This window comes from Cyphomyrmex costatus, unplaced genomic scaffold, assembly GCF_001594065.2.
Source record: "Cyphomyrmex costatus isolate MS0001 unplaced genomic scaffold, Ccosl1.0 scaffold158, whole genome shotgun sequence".
Lineage (NCBI taxonomy): Eukaryota > Metazoa > Arthropoda > Insecta > Hymenoptera > Formicidae > Cyphomyrmex > Cyphomyrmex costatus.
The window spans coordinates 24,339-44,664 of record NW_017275587.1 but is presented as its reverse complement, the minus strand read 5'-3'; the positions used below and the strand labels follow the sequence as shown (position 1 = coordinate 44,664).

The following is a 20,326-nucleotide window of genomic DNA, read 5'->3' as shown; positions in this document are numbered from 1 at the left end:
AAAAAAAAAGTAACGCAGTTACCAGTAAAGTTACCAAAAAAGTAACTTGTAACTGTAACTTCGTTACAAGTAACGAGTTACTTCCATTCCCTGGAAAATATTGTTATTACAAAAGTTGTAGGGCATCAAGAGAACTATAACATGTGCTAGTCATAATTTTTTTAGGTGGAGGCGCTTCGAAGATTCAAGGTCAACTTTATTTTTTTAAATGGAATTATATGAATTTTTTCACTATATGATTCCTCTAATTATTCTGTACATAAAAGTGTTAAGGTAGAGATATAAAAAAACCAATAGTTTACGAGATATTTTACATATTCTTTTGGTGCATATTGACATAAAATGTTTAATAACTCGTGAACTATTGGTTTTTTTATATCTCTACCTTAATACTTTTATGTACAGAATAATTAGAGAAATCATATAGTGAAAAAAATTCATATAATTCTATTTAAAAACATGAAGTTGACCTCGAAATCTCCGAAGCGCCTACACCTAAAAAAATTATGACTAGCACATGTTATAGTTCTCTTGATGCCCTACAACTTTTGTAATAACAATATTTTCATATCTCTAAAAATAGCGGAGATATTCAAGGTGGACAGAGTTATTGCCCCACCCTGTATATAACTTTTTTATTTAATTTTTAAAAAACTTTATTGCTGTGGTATTTTGATTCACGAATTTCGGGATACTCTATATACTTCTAAGCTGCTCATATAAATGAATATGTTTTACATCATATTTATTATTAGGGTATTTTAAAAGTAAGGTGTTACGGAGTGTTTCAGAAAGAGTTAGTCTCAAACTGTAAGAGCATATTCCACTTATTGTAAGGATGAAAAAAAAATCGTATAAACATGGGTTCGGAAATGCTTCCTTTCCAAGTTATAAATATTTTTTATTTACTTATATATTTTTTCATTACAGAAATTACTGAAAATGATTTCCTTCCGTATCGATGCATGCTTCGCATCGACGTCGCATGGATTGTCGAAGACGTTCAAAAATTATCATGCAGTATTTCGTATTTTTTCACAAGCAGCGATAATACGATTTCGGAGTACTTCCACAGTAGCAACAGAAGTATTATACACGAGAATCTTAAGATGTCCCCATAAATAAAAATCCAAAGGATTCTAATTCCATACAGACCTTTTGTTTATTTTAGAAGGTGAAGTACAATTGAAAACGTACAAATCACGTCGAAACGAGGCACGTCGTCTGGCGTATAAATAATTACGTACAATATATGTAAATAAGAAATATTTATATCTAGGAAAGGAAGCGTTTCCGAACCCATGTTTATATGACTTTTTTCATCCTTACAATGAGTGGAATAAGCTCTTACAGTTTGACCAAGTATTTCTGAAATGTAACCCTGTATAAAAAAAGTATTATAACTTCTCTCAATATTATAATTATTCTATCTTTATTTTTGAAGTGTACGGATGAAAGAACACGCGATCCTATTACGATACAACGCGAGTGTTACTATATATTTATCAGAGAAAGTCAATGTTCGTGAGTAGATGGAATGATAATGTATGTTACAGTCATTACATAAACACTTTCCTTCGTGAAAATCACAAAATTAAACTCATAGAATTTTTTAAATAAATTTTTAAACCTTTTTAAATATCTAAATTTAAAATTTTTTCACTTCATAATTTTAATAAAATTTTTATGCACTGTTGTGGAAACTGTACATATGAAAGTATTCAGAAAAGTAAATAGAATTCTACTAAAAAAATGTAGACAGAATATCAAGTAAATTTCAAATGACAATAACATAACATCGTTCTCATTTCTCATACTCGATCATATAAATAAAGTAACATATTGTGCCTAACATTGTTTAATGTGAAATTATAATATTAGTATTATGTTACTGTTAATTCTTATTTACTGCGTAGTGATTGTAACTGAAAGATTATAGGTGTAAGCCTTTTTATCGATGTTCTTGGTCTATTGTTAAATTTATTTAAATTATAAATTAAACTTCGATTTTTTAGCACACTAATCATCCACATGACGAAGTTGTCGAGAACATTACCTCATGTTGGCAAGATGATCTTAACACAGTGACCGTTTGTTATGTACTGAAGTATGACGCATGAATGTTCATGGAAATGCCTAATGATAGTTAATGACAGTTCAGGGCTGCACTTAGTTTCAAGTGTGACACTTAGAGCGCAAAAAAATAAGTACAAAACAAATTTGGATATTTAACAAATGCATGAAGGGATGTTTATTAAAGATATTTATCCTTAGATATAATAACAAACATAAACTGCAAGAAATGTACTGTAGAACAACTAATTTCTCCGATCACTAATAATCTCGCGCATGCACTGAAAAAAATTCCTAAATTTAAGTAACATTTTCTTGAATAATACTAAATAAATGTTTCTTTACTGCAAATAATAAATATTTATTCAAAAAAAGAAGGTAATACTTTAATCACATAATATATGCTTATGTTTAAATATTTATTTATACAATAAAAGACATGTTTACTTAATACTATTTAAGAAAATATTACTCAGACTTAGGAATTTTTTTCTCAGTGTGTAAACGGGTCTCCCACGTACTTGCTAAAAAGTACGATCCTGGTAGTATTGTATAATAGACATATGCTTTGACGGCAGTGAACGCACTCAGCACATATAATACAATAAACATATGTATTCGATCTTTGAAAGCCTACACTTTCCCCTCACCGCGTTCGTTACAGCGATCTTTTAATCCACGCGAATATGTACTTATACAATACAATCGCCATTTGCTATCGCGTCTCCGATTATTCCGTCCGTAAGCATTGACCTCCGTTTGATAAATACATATACGTATAATTTATAATCTCAATGAAACGTGGGTGACTTTCGATCAGACACGCATGAGTTCCATTCTTGAATCTAATCAAAGTCCACAGTAGACAAGATTACAATGATGTAATAACATTGTTGCAATGCTATTAATAAATTTCTTGTTTACATGAGTATATATAATCATTATTATTGTATACTGAGTAAGCAAAAAGCATATTAAGAAATTCTAGCATGTTTGAATTGTGGTTTAAAACTAATAACAGTGTGTTACTAGTTTACAAAATTATAATTTGTTACACGTTTATTATTGCACATTTGCAGTGTAATTATTTTTATGGTTTAACATAATTATTTGTATCTAGTTTAATTTTTATATACTCCGACAAAATCGTTCTTATTACGCACAATTCCTTCGATCGCATTGTAAAAATTAAAATACCGTTTCTTGCTTCGTGAAAATATAGATAATAATGCTAGTATGTAATAAATTATATATAATAATGTTAATGATAATATAAAATATAGATAATAATTCTAACAGGATTATTTTAATACATATAAAAATATATATTATATATACATATATTATAAATGTATATATACTATAAATATATATTATAAATATAATAGATAATAATAAAAGTACAATTCTGTATTATTTTTAAAGATATTTATTTTATTTAAGCAGAGCACTCAAAATATATTTGACTGTTAATTGCAGCCATTGATGGAAAAATATAAGGCGAATATAAATTCATACATATACCTTTATATTTGATATATTTTATCTTCTCCAGACCAACGACTAAAGATGAAGATTATAATTTATCAAGTAAATAAATAAGGATAGACAAATGTACATTTCGCTGTTTTATTCGCGAAACTTTGAATAACTCCTTTTTAGCTTATGTACAACTATCGAACAAAATATAAACGCTTCCTCTAACGCACAATTTTCAAAATCAACGTTTTCCGCTTATATACTGATTCTCAATGTATTAAAATTGCATATTTCCGGAGTTTTGTACGACGTATGACAATCATCTTTGCGTAATCAATGTTATGACATATAATATATTAATTTTTTATGTTTAAAATTAACGGTTTGCACACACATTATTATAACTTCCACATATTAAAACTCAAAATTAGTGTCAAATAAAAGTTCATTTTATATATATACATTTTATATTCCATTCCGATATAAAGTGCCTTCATATATGTGTGATTTCTTTTCCATGTAAAAATAATACACATACACCACACAATACACACTATACTATCTTACAAATATATGAACTTACACAACGCGTGATATATTGTATAATGCCGTTACCGTTACAAATTCCTTTTTTGATAATGGACTGACAACAGTATTATCACACACACACACATTTTTATAACAATAACATAGTTACATTTTTTTGCAACTGTAATAAATTTTTTAATTATATTTATCATTCCTTTTTATATTTTGAACAAAGGACCCCGCACTAAACAAATGGAAAATGGGTTTCAGTGGATTTGGTTAAAATTTGAATATGATGTAGTTAATGTGATCCTGGACAAAAGTATGAATGGGCCCAAAGCTCAATAATGGCCAGTTTCCGAGTTATTCAACTCTAAAGTTAAATAAATCTGTATTTTCGGCCCACTATTTTTAAATTACACAGTCACATAAAATTAAGAAAGTGGCATGTGCCAAAGACTAGACCTATGTTTTCTTAGGTATTTTGACGTGCTGAATCCAAATCAGGGATCAAAATTGACCGCCACTATGTCAATTTTTTTTAAATCGTGAAAAACCACCCTTGAAAATGGAAAATTCCATTGTAACTGCATTCAGCGTTAGGTATAAGTGTGGGAACCGACTGAAAATGACTGCAACATCCAACTTATATGTATTTTGGCGTGCTGGATCCAAATCCCCGGTCAGAATTGACCATCACCACACCATTTTATTTTAAATTGCTAAAAACCACCACCTTTGACAATGGCTGTACGTGTGATGAGCATTTAGATATAAGTATGGTATAATAATTACTATTACCTCCGGTATTTTGAGGCGATAATACAATCTATTGCATTATAAGCAGACATTGAATTCAGAGCATTAAAATACATATCAGTTGGATATTGCAGTCATTTTCAGTCGGTTTCCACACTTATACCTAACGCTGAATGCATTTACAGTGGAATTTTCCATTTTCAAGGGTGGTTTTTCACGATTTAAAAAAAATTGACATAGTGGCGGTCAATTTTGATCCCTGATTTGGATTCAGCACGTCAAAATACCTAAGAAAGCATAGGTCTAGTCTTTGGCACATGCCACTTTCTTAATTTTATGTGACTGTGTAATTTAAAAATAGTGGGCCGAAAATACAGATTTATTTAACTTTAGAGTTGAATAACTCGGAAACTGGCCATTATTGAGCTTTGGGACCATTCATACTTTTGTCCAGGACCACATCATATTCAAATTTTAGCCAAATCCACTGAAACCCATTTTCCATTTGTTTAGTGCGGGGTCCTTTATGACAATTGTTTATATTTATATTCGATCTTCCACCTTTGGTTTCTAAACATTTGCGGTTCTAAATAATTAGTATTATAATTATTACTATAAATGGTATTTAAAAAAGTAAAGATTCTAAACGCAAAAGATGCAAGCAACGCGAATAAATCTGTTAATATATTTGGTAATATACTGACTAAATATTTAGAAAATTAAAATATTTTAGATTATATTAATCGAACATGATTAAAAGGCACGCGATACATCAAGCTATATAATAAAATTCTTATTAAACTTTCAGTTTAAAATCTGATAAATTATAGATTATCTGAAATTTAACGCATAATTTGTATTTGGCGCCGTTTCACAGGGAAATGACATTCGTCATTTACAGACACGTGGGAATCATTTTACGTCCAATCAAATGCTCTGGAAAGAACGCGAGATTTGTTTAGATTGTTCATTTCTACTAATGTAAATTAACTTTGATCTCGGTTTAACTTATTCTTTATCTTATTCGAATACATAACTAGGGAAAGATAATAGAATGAAGATAAACCGAAAATACAGCTAAATTTACATTGATGAAAATAGGCATTTAATCGTGAAATTAGAAAGGCGCCTTACAGAGCAGTCGCGGCGGGCGTGCGCATGCGCAGCTCGCGCGCGACGAGCAAAAATAAGATGGCCGCCCAAGGAAACAAATAGAGCGCCGTCGTAAATAACACGACCCGTCCGAACACGTTCCGAGCGTGGGGCCGCCTACATCCGCACGTGTGTTCGCGCGACCCGGTCGGCGTGTAGATAATCCGCGACGTTCGCTCGGCCGACGGCGCCGTTCCTCGCTTGCCTCTTCTGAGCGAAAAACGTGCGCGCGCGCGCGCGCGTGTGTGGCACGCTCGCACGCTTCGTCCGCTCGCGTCCAGCGTGCTTCGTTTACTCCTCGCCCTCACGAGGAGTAGAGCTCTTCGCTCCGTTCTTTTCCCCTCTCTCGTTTACACGACGCGCGTGCCCCGCGTGCCGCATCGCGCGTGATCCGCGAGTCGTGCCGGGGTTGCCGAGGATACACGGCGGTGGCGGGACCCCACCGAGAGAGAGGAGAGGAGAGGCTACCGACGAGAGCCTCATCGCGGAGGACGCCGCGTCGTCACCAGAATGCGATCGTGCAGCACGCGCGACACGAATCTCTTTGCTCCACGTAGCCGATGCCCGCGGTCCGTCGCCTAGCTCCTCATGCTAGTCTCGTCTTCCGAATTGCTTGGGGCACAGCATGAAGGAGATGCTCGGAGGGTGCTGTGTGTGTTCTGACGAGAGGGGTTGGACAGAGAATCCGCTGGTGTATTGCGATGGACAGGGCTGCACTGTTGCTGTGCATCAAGGTATTTGTCTGTCGCGACATACATCACAAAGGATGCCCGTTTCACTTGACTCTTAAAGCTTAAGAGCGTTATTTGTTTTGGTTTAACATTCAATAAACAAGGATGAAATGATTATATGAACGTTATAAACATCAGGTGAAACGTATCCAAAGTAATTTGACTTTCTTCTGTTGATCGAAGAATAATAAACATTGTTTTGCAGCATGCTATGGCATCGTTACTGTACCAATTGGACCATGGTATTGCAGAAAATGCGAGTCACAGGAACGCAGTGCTCGAGTGGTATGGAAAATAGTTTCTTTGTGCTTGGGAATTCTCATTTTTAGTCTTTCCAACAGACTAATGCACGTTTCTATTAATGCAGATTAACTTTAATCTCACTTAAACTTATTCTTTATCTTTTTCTAGTTCTTGAAAAATTTGAAAAATAAGTTAAACCAAGATTAAAATTCAATTAAATTGCTAGAAGCAGACATAAATGTTTGATATCTGTTCTTTATTTACTATGATAAGATAGTAATGTTTTTATTGATGTATATCGTTATTCCAATAGCGCTGTGAATTATGTCCGAGTCGGGATGGAGCTCTCAAAAGGACAAATCAGGCAGGATGGGCGCATGTCGTGTGTGCTCTCTATATTCCTGAAGTCAGATTCGGTAACGTGACTACAATGGAACCAATTATATTGGAGCTCATTCCTTCAGAAAGATTTAGCAAGGTGAATCTTGTTATTAAACACGTATCAGACTAGATTAAGATTATGATTGGAATTTGACCAATCAGAAGCTGAAAATCAATATCAAGTTTAATAAACTTTGCTTAGATGGATTAAATTCAATCTCTAATCTGATACATTACAGATGTGATGAAATAAATTGATAACTATATTTTTAATGTCGCATACATTTTATTGTATCTTGTAACATAAGAGTTGAATAATTTTATATAGACATGTTACATCTGTGAGGAACAAGGCAAAGGTAGCAGAGCAAACGTGGGAGCTTGCATGCAGTGTAACAAAGCAGGCTGCAGGCAGCAATTTCATGTCACCTGTGCACAGGCTTTGGGCTTGCTTTGCGAGGAAGCTGGCAACTATCTCGACAATGTCAAATATTGTGGCTACTGCCAGCATCACTATTCGAAATTGGTGAATAATTCAATATTGAATATTTATACAAGTATTAATTAGTATTATTTAGATAGTAATTAATACTGAGTATGAAAGTTTCCTAGATAATGTAATCAATTTGCAGAAAAAAGGCGGTAATGTGAAAACGATACCGCCGTACAAACCGATATCCGCTGACAACGGTTCGTCGGACTCGTCGCCGGAAAAAGAGGCGGAGATGCCGATAAAATCGAGCGGCAAGCGGAAAAGCTCGAGTTCCAAGTCCAGTGCGAATTCTAAAAGTAAATCTAATACTAGTCCCAGTTTAGAGATAAACGGAATCGCGGACGACAAGAGCGGTAGTAGTGGTCGCAATACGCCCAAAGATAATTCCAGCACAAGTTCCAGCAAATTCACGACCTCCAACTTTGTTGAGACCGTGGTTACACAGTCGGAGAGCGTGTTCGGACACGATGGCAACAGCGGCACGATCACCACCGTCACCACGACAGCGACCACTTCCGCAATAAAGATGAACGCTGGCAATTCTAACGCGGCGCACAAGAATATTGGGGGCCAGGGAAAGTCTAACTCGTCGACTTCCAACAAGGCGTCGAGTCACGCCACCAAGAAAAGGAAAACCGGGGCGCGTACGCCGACTGTAGGGAACGATAACTCGAATCAATCGGCCAGCTCGGAAGCCAGCGGATCGGTCGTGATGGCGATCAGTTCCATAGTGCAACAAACCATTCCGAGCAACAACGTGCAGCCAACAATTACTGAAGCCACTAGTTTAAGCGTAACGACGGAACCGGAAAAGTCGAAAAAGGTAAAGATCTTTCGTATGTCCATTGTATTAAACCAATTTAGCACTCATCTTTTTTAAACGTGAAAACTTGAATTAAACATAAAAAGAACTTTTTTTTGTAGTTAGTCTTGTGATATTTTAATACAGATTCCATTATAATTTACAATAAACTGGTGCAAACAATCGATTACAATATTGAACTAATCGTTCATAAATTTTAAAATATGTAAAAGAAATTATTCGAATATAATACGTTGTATTATATTGTGGATTGTCTATAGAAACAGTAATTCTGGTTTATAAATGTAAATAATAATAATAATATAATAACTAATAATGATAACTAATAACAATAATAACAATACTAGTAATAATAATAATTTGAGATATTCACAATATTCATGTACATTGCTACAAGAATATTTAATTTAACTATTTTTTATAAATTAGAAACATTTATTTCTATATCTATTTGTTTAATAAAATTTCAATCATTGTAAAAAATTATGAAGATTGAAAGTAAGCATTGTCAAAAATGAAGCATTCGAAACATTTATCTAGTGAATCACTTTACATGTATGAGTATAAATAAATACTTGGCCTTATTATTTATTCAATTCAGTCAAAATTTACGTTATACTTTGTAATAATAAACGGGAACTTCTTTATATAATCACAATCAGTTCATAAACAGTTGATCTTACAGTAGGAATATCTCTGTATCTCCGAACAAATTCATCAAATATCAATTATATTCATGGATTAACAAAATTTGATAAGCACAACAAGCAAATTTGATTAGAAAAATTCTCTTTAGAAATCTATGATTCAGACAAAAAAGTAATTTTATTAAAGCTACTTTAGTTATCAAACCTGACCGTCAAAGGTATGTAATAGTATTGTATAAAAAAAAGATCTATAAAAGGTCAACTGAAATATAGACGGATTAGATATTATGTAGATAAAACAAAATATTAAGAATAGTGGAGTTTTCATGAGATAGTGCTAGATTTATACGCTTACAATTGTAAGATCTGTTTTTTGTAGTTGTACACTTTTGGCATTTTAAGTGAGATAAATATATGTTTGATATTTGACGAAAGTGAGAAAAAGAAGTTCTAGTGCAGTGTAGTATAACAATAAAAAACAGACTTATAATTGAATATATTCTTATTAAAAATAAATAGCATAGAAAATAATAGTTCTGTTTTTTTTTTCTCTAACTGAAAAGAAAAAAGGAAGGAAATGTACTGTGCAAGAAATTAAGCTAAAAAAATATGTTTATTGTGTTCCTCGCGCTATTTATTTTATCTCAATATTTATTTTGTCATAACAGTGAACTTGTTATTTGTCTGTAAAGACATGTTTGGATTCTTACTCGGCTGTGTTCTTCTAGTAATCATATTGTTCCGTCTTCGATTACAGATGAAAATCGACAGCCCGATTCAGTCGTTGTCGAGCACGCCGGTAGCCACGGAGGCAACCACCATGCCTGTGATAATGGCGGTAACGCAGTCCCAGTCCTCGATCGTTACCCAGTCACCGACGACTACGTCTAACAGTATCGTCGTGTCCGTACCGTTGATTTCTACTTCGCTCGCCAGTGCGGTTCAGAGCGTGGTAACAAGCGCACCGACAATGTACCAACAGATACAGCAAAGTATAATAACCACGGCCGCCAATACCGAACCGCGATCGAGTACGATGCCGAACATCGAGAGGTTCACCTCAGAGAACATGCCGATAAAACGAGCTCGGTAAGTCTTTATCGTGATGGTTACGAGATTACGGTTTAAAAAGAAAGTTTTTATTCTTGTCATTTGGAGATTCTTCTTTCGAAAAAATACAGCAGACATGTGTAGGGTCTGTTCTTTTCAATTGGATTTATTACCCCGTTTACCTTCCAAAGAATTTAAAGAGTATGACAAATTTTTCAAGCCTTGGTCGGCTATTAGGATATAGTGATCCGAGAACTTCTTTGTCCTGCAGCCAATAAACATGCATGAAAATTTATCTTATGACAAATATAATAGCCTTTTGCTCGTATTCATAGTCAGACCTTATACTTAAATTTTCTTAAATTTATCTTTAGATGCTCAGTAGCCAATAAAATAATTCATAGAGCATCTGAAGGTAAACTAACTTAAGGAAGCCTTAAATATAAGGCCTAACTATGAATATATTTGACTTCAAGGGAATCAGTGGTATTTGTCTCCAAGGCAATCAGTCGTGTAACTTTTTCTCTAAAAGTAAAATGAACATTTTTTGTATGCACGTATTTATTGTACATACATAAAAATTCTCACTTTTTACATTTTTGTTCTAGAGAAAAACTTACATGATCAATGTTACATTCGAAAACATTATCCGAGTATCATTTTATCCTTGTTATTTACCAAATGTTAAACAAGGATACTAGGGGTGCGTTCTAAATTATACATGAAGCGTATAATGTGTCATTTTATCCTTTGGTCTTCAATGAACAACAAGGACAAATAATATTTTGTGTGTAATTCGAAACGCATTCCAAGAGGCAGTCAGGTAGTATCTTCGAATATCCGATAGGGACGCATTCAGATTCTTATCTAAATATTTTTCAGGTATTATGTTATCTTTATGTTTAACATTTGATAAACAATATAAAGATGAAGTAGTACTTGAGTGGCACTCGAGTAGGAAAACGTATAGTCTAATGTGAAGAAAAAAAGGATACTCTCTAATGCCCGTTTCTTAATTAATCTTAGATTAATTAATGTAGATTAACTATAATATTAGTGTAACTTACTCTTCATTTTTTTTTTCTAATTTTTAGAACTAGAAAAGCTCTCTTACTAGGGTTTATTAATTTGAACTGAGATTAAAATTAAATTTCATTGATAGAGTAAATCTTACTCTTAAAAATTGAAAATTGAATCACTCTTTTCAAGATTAACTCAATTTTCACTCTTTAAATTAAGATTTCACTTAAAAGAATTTAGAAAGTAAATGATACAAGAAGTTTAGCAGAAAAGCATAGATTAAACGAAAGCAATTACAAAGCATGTAAGAAATGTGTAGATTAAACCAATAATTTGTTGTAAGTATAATTCTGTCTCATAATTGTATTATAATATATATTTTTATTATGTAAAATTCTCTGCCACAGGGAAAGAAATTATATAATGGAGAAAATATTATAATAATATTGAAGTTTAGTTGAGTTACAATGTGAAGAAAAGTAAAGAAAATATGTGCATCTTTTTCTGCTGTTAATGTTGCAATCAGAATTATGAACACTGAATCTATATACCTAGTAAAAATTTATGTAGCAACTGTACGTGAAAAATACGGCAACGTGCGCGAGATAATTTCAAGTTCTCAGGTGAATCCAGTGTAGAAGTCAGGGAGAAAAGCACATGCGGCTCCCAGGAGTCTCAGGAGTGTCAGGCGCCGCGTGCGTTTAAAATGGCGGGCATGATTAGTAAACAAGGTGGTCAAAGTTCTAACCTCTTCCACACGTCAGAATGGGACATTCACCTACACAGAATGCTCGCCTGACCGAATGTTCGGGTAGTTCCTGTCGTGCGAAAGGCATTTATCAAAAATGACTCCATATTCGTAGCGCGAGTGGAAGCGGGCTCGACGAGTCGCGAGTGCGACAGAAGATGGAGTGTGTTTACATCAGTGTTGTGTTTGTGTCTAGTCTATGTATTGAGCACGGCGGTTCACTCGGGGTCATTCGGCGAGCGAACTCGCGCGCGCGCGCTGCATAATAATTGCATCGCGAAATTGTTGCGATATCGTGACGTGTTTGTGTGCGATATTATCGTATTATAACGTTGTAACCTCAGTAAAACGAGAGTGGAAAGAAAAAAAAAAGGAAAAGAGAAAGAGAGAAAAAACGTCATCGGTGTCGAGCGGCTCCCGTGACTCCGTTCGCGTACTCCAGACGCGGATTGTGACGAACAGGAGGCATTGAGGTTATGTTTGTTTTTTCCTCGGCAAGGCGCCTCACGGGCAACGAGCGACGGAAGGGTGTAACGTGACAACGTAAATGGCATTCCGTCGTGACGACTCGCCTCGGTGTACGTTGATCTTGTTCCTTGTCTTCATTTTGTCACATGGTTCGAGAACGTTAAAGAATTATATTTCCCATTTCGGGATTATTTTTGATCGTGTGTGTTAAAATACTAACGGTTTTTTTTATTACCATGTTATTAACTATTGTTACATAAAATAATAAATTTTAGTTGCGATAAAAAACTCTCAAGTTTGATATATATATATATATATATGTGAGTTACTAATAGTTTGATACATTTGTTAACTTTCAGTTCCCAGTCGTCGGACAAACAAGAGAAGCCTCGCAAACCGAAGCGTGGCTCCAATAACCAATTATCACTGCCGCAGTCCCAAACGACAGCCTCATCAATCGTAACCTCTGTCTCCAGCACCGCGGTCGTGACAACGACCAAAAGAGGCGCGAGAAACAATCATCAGACTCCTCCGCCTGCCGCCACGGTGGCCCCAATACCGTCAATTATTCAGGGCCCTGCATTGGCTACTGTCGGACACTTCAGTAGCATCAGTGGCCCAGGTTCTGTGAACATTATGGGGCCTACTGTCAAGGAATCACCTCCCAGTAGTCCTGGATCAGAAAGCATGAGTAGTACCACGAGCAAACGAAAGAGGAAAACTGCCGCATCCACTCCCATTCCGTCTGCATCAACTACACCAACCGCTCTTATCAATATCCCGATAAAGGAGGAGAATAACGTGAAATTGTAAGATTTGCTAAAGAGAAAGTATTGATTAGAAAATAATGTGAATATTTTTCTCTTTTCTCAGATTTCAAAATGGAGTTAGTGCACCACATATGCTAGGGAATCAGTTGAATCCTACTTCAACGATGGCACAAAAGATGTCGGACACGCTTTCCCAGGAGCTTGAGGCTCATTCTATTTTTACAGAGGCGAGTAACTCCAATACAAACTTGATTGGACCGCAGCTGCACAGTCGAGTAATTGCATCTGTACGTAAAAACACATCAATTCGACATCATATTGAATTCAAAGCAACATAAATTTTGTTAATAATATGATATAAAGCAAATTAAATCTTACAAATTGTATTGTTTAACACAAAAATTATTAAAAATATTTTATTTTTTAAGCAGATACGATCTGGCCAAACGAGTGCACCCTCCACTTCATTCTCTACAGTTTTCTCCTCGAGTAGCAACACTGCGGGTCTTAATACAGCCTCTACCAGTGGTACTTTGGGTAGCGGAACGATCCCGCAAACATTGGATCAGCTCCTGGAAAGACAGTGGGAACAGGGAAGTCAATTCTTAATGGAGCAAGCCCAACATTTCGATAGTGAGTATTTGACAAATGAGAAATGTACTTAAAGTTGCATGTTGCAGTTTGATAAAGAGGATGCCATGCTTTTTTTTTCATTTTTTACGATAATGTCATCAATAAAAAAGACTGCATATCATGTTTTACGTTAAACGTAAATCGCATTAGTTTCTTAATAAAAAGCGTTCTCTATTTAAATAAAATATAAACTAGCAACATCGAAATCTATTGCAGTTGCATCCCTGCTTTCCTGCCTACATCAATTGAGAGCTGAGAACCTTAGGCTAGAGGAACATGTAAATAATCTCCTGCAAAGGAGAGACCATTTATTGGCTGTGAATGCTAGACTTGCTATTCCGTTGACAACTCAACCTAGTTCACATCCAGGTTAGTTAGATTTCGACTATTTTATGATACATTTTGTATCGATCATGAAAAGATAACCTGCATAATGTATCTTTTTGTATTATTTTCAGTGAATAATATACACCCGACGGTGAATCCGTCTCACCCTAATGTCTCGCACTCAGAAGTGCCACCTGGCGCTCCTGCACCAGTACCTAGAGTGAGCCGTGAACCACGAATAAATAACGCGTACATGCCTCACTCTAGTTCCGGTAGTCATCCAACGACATTAGAGAACGGTTTGCCACCGGATCCTTCCCCGCCTGCAGCTGCTTCTCTCGCTCAGTATCACCGAGGATCACTGGTTGCGCCTCAACCAAGTCCATCAATGAGGTAACGTATTTGTTTATAAAATATCGTTACTGTAGTTTATTCAAATTTGTTCTCTGCAATATAGGCACAGTCCGGCTGGAGCTGGATATCTTCAGGGTCAACCTAGTAACATAGTATCTCCAGCTCCAGCGAACGCTTCCAGCGTGGTACGAAATTCGTCTGTCACGCCAGATCCACTGCGTGGTGTACCAAGGTCCGTAAATATCTTTTTGGTCTATTATATATATATAAATATATTTTTTAGGATTAAACTTAGAATCTAGTCACGGACCACCATTCATTATGAGTATAATTTTTATTAATTACCAGGTCGGTGTCACAATCGTCGAGTAGTTATATGCCGTCGATGTATCAGCCCACCATGTCCAGTCTCACCAGCAATCAAGTAGGCGGAGTTCATAATCTTCATTCACATGGACCTTCGCCGACTAGCCACGGGCCACCGGGCAAGCCAAGCTGAAGGTAGATTCAAACTTGACGTGGTAGCTGTGGGTCTTAATTATTAAAACGAGATTTGTTGGTACATACATACGTTATCCAGCATCAAAGGACCCAATCTCACCACAAGAGAGACCTAACTGCGCTTCTTCGCAAGATATTATCGATACATTTTTCTACGCCATGTTTATTGGCAATTTTTTTATAAGAAATGAATTACTTTAATAATATCGATTACAGTTTACAATGTACAGATATATATCTCGAGATTTATATCTTTATATCTCTTCACGAAGTATCTTAAAGTTGTTACATGTATATTAATCATATATATATTGTACAAATCTAAGTATTTTACACCTATTTGATAGCGATTTTGTCATGGATCTCATTGAAACGTTGTGTTCATCAAATCATCTATATGTATCAAATCAAGTATTTACTATAATTTTTTTACGATCTTCCTATTTTTCACCTGTTAGATTTTATATGTACGAGTTATATGTACATTGCAACTGTAATAATATATTAGAGGCTCAAATAGGGTGTATAATGTAAAAAAAATTTAATTCAAGACGAAGAAGCAGTTAGGAAGATTTGTCTCGTAGATTTTTCTAATATCAAAGGGTATTTTATCATGAAATGATAATTATTTCAAATTTTTATAATTTATTAAAATGTTCAATGCAAATATTGCTGGAACATTATTATAAATTAAAAAATAGTAATTTTTTTCTTTGATAAAAAAAATTTAGATACATTTGAGACATATTCTTTATCTCTCTTTGTAGGCATCATCATTGAACAGCAAATCCACAGATGTACAAATATTAGATTGTAAGTTAATCTATCGCGTTAAATAGCAATAATACAGTAGGTGTACATTCTCTAACGACGGTAACTGCGCGTATTTCTGGTGGTGCGACAAAAGGATACGCGAAATTTTATAAGAAATTAAAGAAAAGAGAAAAAGAGTTAACGAAGAACACGTAATCGAAAATCGAAAGGAGAAAACTGAATTACCGGTTACATTGATTTCGATAAGTTAGTTATACATACCAACTATTCTTGTTATACACAAATGTTCTGTAAAAGTCACAATTTTAAAACCGATGTGCTTATGCAGCTTTCCTATTTCTTTAGCGTACCACCGTTGAGATGTACCGCAGCGTGTGTACTATATGACAATGATAATATCGAGTGCAACCTATTTCAAAGCTAATTTAATGTATATTCTAATCTTATACACACACGTATAAAAAAAAGGGTGGAATACCCAAATATGTACAAGACGAGCACTGCCTTTCGCCAACAAGAGCTGTGAAGTAGGTTGATCGCAATTCGACATTTTCGAGCGAACGCATGATCGTTTCGTTTTAACTTCATCTGCCGTCCCTTCATCTCATTATCCCTCTTCATTTAACTTTCCTTTTTCAGCCTATAAATTTCATCGATATTTGGTCGTTGTTATGCATAAATTTTCGAGGAATGCAAATAGAAAAAGATATTGTGCCATCGTTTGATCTGTTTTAATATTCCTACTGTTGTTATGTTGACCCTCTCTAATAATAGGGTTAAGATCAGATGTAATTCTGCGGCTTTATCAATCGAAACGTTTTTTATTTTACTACAAGTATTTGAAATTATTAAATTTTATTGTATTTTTTTATCTACAAATAAACATAGGATGAAGTTTAGAATGTTATTATTTATTTTTTACCCATTTTTCACATTGATTCACGATAAAATGAAGGTATCGGATCGAATCAGACTTCACCTTCCTCTGGATACGCTTTAAAAATTCACTGTATCATTAGAGGATTAATAATTATATTAATTACTTTTTTGATATCAATGTTGATGGCAATGACTCCATGATCGATAATGTTTGTACTTCGATACTTAGGAAATAAATATAATTTGTATATCGGAGTTTAAGATGTCAATGAAAACATTAATGTATAATACTAAATTAAATCATAAATGAGAATTATCTTTATTTGTCTATTATGAATTAAATCCATTCTCTCTACATTAACTATTTAAAATTCAATATAATTTATTAATTATTTACCGAATTTAATTCAGTAAATAAATATTAAATTAATTTTGTTTATCAATTTATAGATGAAATAAAGTTAAATCATTAAAGAATTCCTTGCAAAGAAATCATGAGAGCAATTGTCACATTGTAGATTGAAATAATTTTAACAAAATTGTCTTATTATTCGAGGACATAATGAAAAATTATGAATGAGACCGAACGACGGCACATATCTTGATAATGCAAATATTTATAAATTTGTGAATACTTGTGCGATACATATTATATATGTATATGTGTATGTATTGAAATCGCGATATGCGCGATTAATTGTGTAAGATATGAGACGCACGATCGTTTGAAGTCGAAGCTACGTTGCTTAAAGATGTAATATGTGTATATGTCGGAATTGAAATTAATTCATTTCGTTTTATTTCTGTGAGGATAACCTTCGATTTTCTATTCGCACCATCATTGTCTATGATTTCCGAGAGCATGCGACGCCGTGTGCAAATCGCAAAATCAAAAGTGCTAGACGATACGGTAGAACATTTTTAGGAGATAAGACTTGGGGTAAGAAAACGTAAGGTATTCCGCTCAAAGGCTACGATATATATAATAAAATGTAGCTCGTTCATAAATCGGCGAAGAAATTTGCATGTGATACTTCAAACAAATCACAGAATGACATGCAATGTAAAACGACAGTTGGAAAGGGAGGGGGAAGAAAAGAGGATCGACAAGTGTCCGCTGCGATCGGCCCGAATGCATAATTCACGGATAATGTCTCGTCGTGTCATTGAAATTGCGGAAAAAAAAAACAGAGGAAAATAGCATACATGTAGTATTCGTAGATGTCGAAAAGAAACTAAGAGAGGGTACACTCGCAGGATGATACGTCCCATGCTGTCGCTTTATTTTTGCACCGTGGTTACGAGCATAATATGAGATTTCTCAGCCTCGCAAAACTAATTAAACGAATGAAGTATATAAATATGATATACGTACATATGTTCGAATTTGTCGTACAAAACTAAAATTTTCCCAAGACCACCTACCAGCGATTAGGATGTTTGTCGAGCGAAAGAGTTTGAAGATTTTACGAAGAGCTAGGGATCGACTGATTATATTTTACCACATTGTGTTCTTTGTCGTAATTCAACGATGTGTTCTCTAAATCTATATATCAATTTTCTCCACCGCATTTTTATTTACAAGATACTAGGTATAATGCGTTTTACGTAAAAGTATTAGTTCGCATCGACTGGAACATGCTAGAGGTGGTTGAGGGATAATAGGATAAAGTAATGGAATCGATTGTATTGTCGACTAAATTTGTAAGTCCGATTAGCGATTAGAAGCGGGATTTTTAAGCGAAAGAGAAAACTAATTAGGGATCTAGGTTTATAAATTGTACGATAAAAAGTAATATTGTATATTCAACAAGCGAGGTGCGGGAGTAATAGACATGAAAACACCAAACCTACAGAATAGCTTATCACCACTCAGGGAGAATCAGTTTTACGCAAAATTCTGCCGAGTTTTCCTTGTGGGCGTCGATTATGCACGCGAGTACGTAACAACAGTCGAATTATCGTGCATTCTTGAGAGCCGCATTTATTACTTTTTTTTTGTTTAATAAGTTGCATTTGTGGAAAATAGTCATTTTGTGAAATTTCTTGCGAATTCAAAATGTAAGATCTTGATCAAATACATTTATTAATTATACGCATGAATAACTGCGTTTCTTAGCTCTTTTAATTGCCCGTTAATCAATTTTACATTTATTATTATTGTTTAGATCTCGAGAGCTGAATTTATTTTATATTGAAAAATAGTCATGTATAATGAACATAAAAAAATTTATTTCTTTTTTTTTTATTATGAAGTACGTTCTCACAAAATATACTTCTAAGGGATATTCTATAAATGTTCTTACAGAACGTAGAATGTCCTTTGGATGTTTTTAAAAGACGAGTTTTCCATCGGCTGTCCTAAAAGTCTACTGTACAGGTTTTCATTTGTATATATAAATTTGACATTTTTGTTTGACAAATATCTCAGGTAAGTCTGATATAGTACTTTACACGACAATCCAGTCAATCTTCTTAACGAACATTCGATTCACAGCCTCTCAAGAATGTACGATGAGAGGTATCGAACTCCAATGCGTATTGCTCGTACTGATTTGGTGAGTTTCATGATTGACGACCTTGTCGAAAGTTCGCTAGGATTTCTAAAAAGAAAGAAGAAAAAATAATAAAAAAAAAAACAGAGAAAAATACGTGATCTTGCGACGTGACATCGCGTTTATACTGAAGAGTATTTTATGCATTATCAGTGAATATAGTCGATTGTATTGTTAGGAAATATATTATATATCGTATGCGCCAGGCAATTACAGAAAATTAAACGGCGAAAAATAAAACAATTGTACGATATCCTAGCAGAGAAAGGGATGAAAAAAATAAGAAAAAGAGGAGGTGAGAAAAAGTCGAAGTCACAGAGCAGTACGATGATATTTTTTCACAGCTGATCAGTGCCAAATTTTTTCAATTGAATCATTGAAATTTCTCGATTCCTTAGGCGGCTTTCGCGTCGTATGTGTAGAACGTAAGAGAGAACCCAACGATATCGCGAGACGAAAGAAAGAAAAAGAAACTATTTGCACATCTATTTAGTCATTGACACGGATAGGAGTCGATCGTCATCGCATCGTGTATGTATGTATGTGTGTGTGTGTGTTTGTGTGTATGCATGCATGCGTATGTGTGTGTGTGTGTTGTGTATGTATGTATGTATGTATGTATGTATGTATGTATGTATGTATGTATGTATGATGTATGTATGTGAGTCGGTGAGGCTTTTCTTTCCCTTCGAGACTACAAGCGGTGATTAATTTTACTTTTTCTTTTTCTAAATTTTCTCCGTTGAATTATCGTCCATCGTGTCGCTTCTGCTATCGTGTCATTTCTGCCAGGTGGTGCAAAGAAGAAAAGAAAAGAGGGTCGTTTCTACGCTTCTGTGTTCAATCTCCAACTGCCAGAGAGACAAAGTAAAACAATTGTGTTCCTAATCATTCGAGAATCGGTCTCTCGCTTCTGCGAGTATATTAATTAGATAATT

General features: G+C 34.6%; 1 protein-coding gene across 1 annotated transcript; it reads left to right on the top strand.

Annotated features, from left to right (window-relative positions):
- Positions 1–6,616: 6,616 nt before the first annotated feature.
- Alh (coiled coil domain containing protein Alhambra) lies at positions 6,617–15,333 on the top strand. Its single transcript, XM_018536677.1, has 13 exons — positions 6,617–6,725; positions 6,928–7,007; positions 7,279–7,443; positions 7,675–7,872; positions 7,979–8,662; positions 10,067–10,398; positions 12,955–13,404; positions 13,469–13,652; positions 13,797–13,998; positions 14,215–14,367; positions 14,457–14,718; positions 14,783–14,911; positions 15,028–15,333. The coding sequence occupies exons 1-13, from the start codon at positions 6,617–6,619 to the stop codon at positions 15,176–15,178; spliced, it is 3,099 nt and encodes a 1,032-aa protein (XP_018392179.1). The 3' UTR covers positions 15,179–15,333.
- The last annotated feature ends 4,993 nt before the right edge of the window (positions 15,334–20,326 follow it).

Excerpts from the sequence above, each read along its gene's own strand:
- Alh (XM_018536677.1), top strand. The coding sequence starts at position 6,617 with ATGAAGGAGATGCTCGGAGGGTGCTGTGTGTGTTCTGACGAGAGGGGT. Across the intron at positions 7,873-7,978 it reads AGCATCACTATTCGAAATTG|AAAAAAGGCGGTAATGTGAA; the intron begins GTGAATAATTCA and ends ATCAATTTGCAG. Across the intron at positions 14,368-14,456 it reads TCAACCTAGTTCACATCCAG|TGAATAATATACACCCGACG; the intron begins GTTAGTTAGATT and ends TATTATTTTCAG.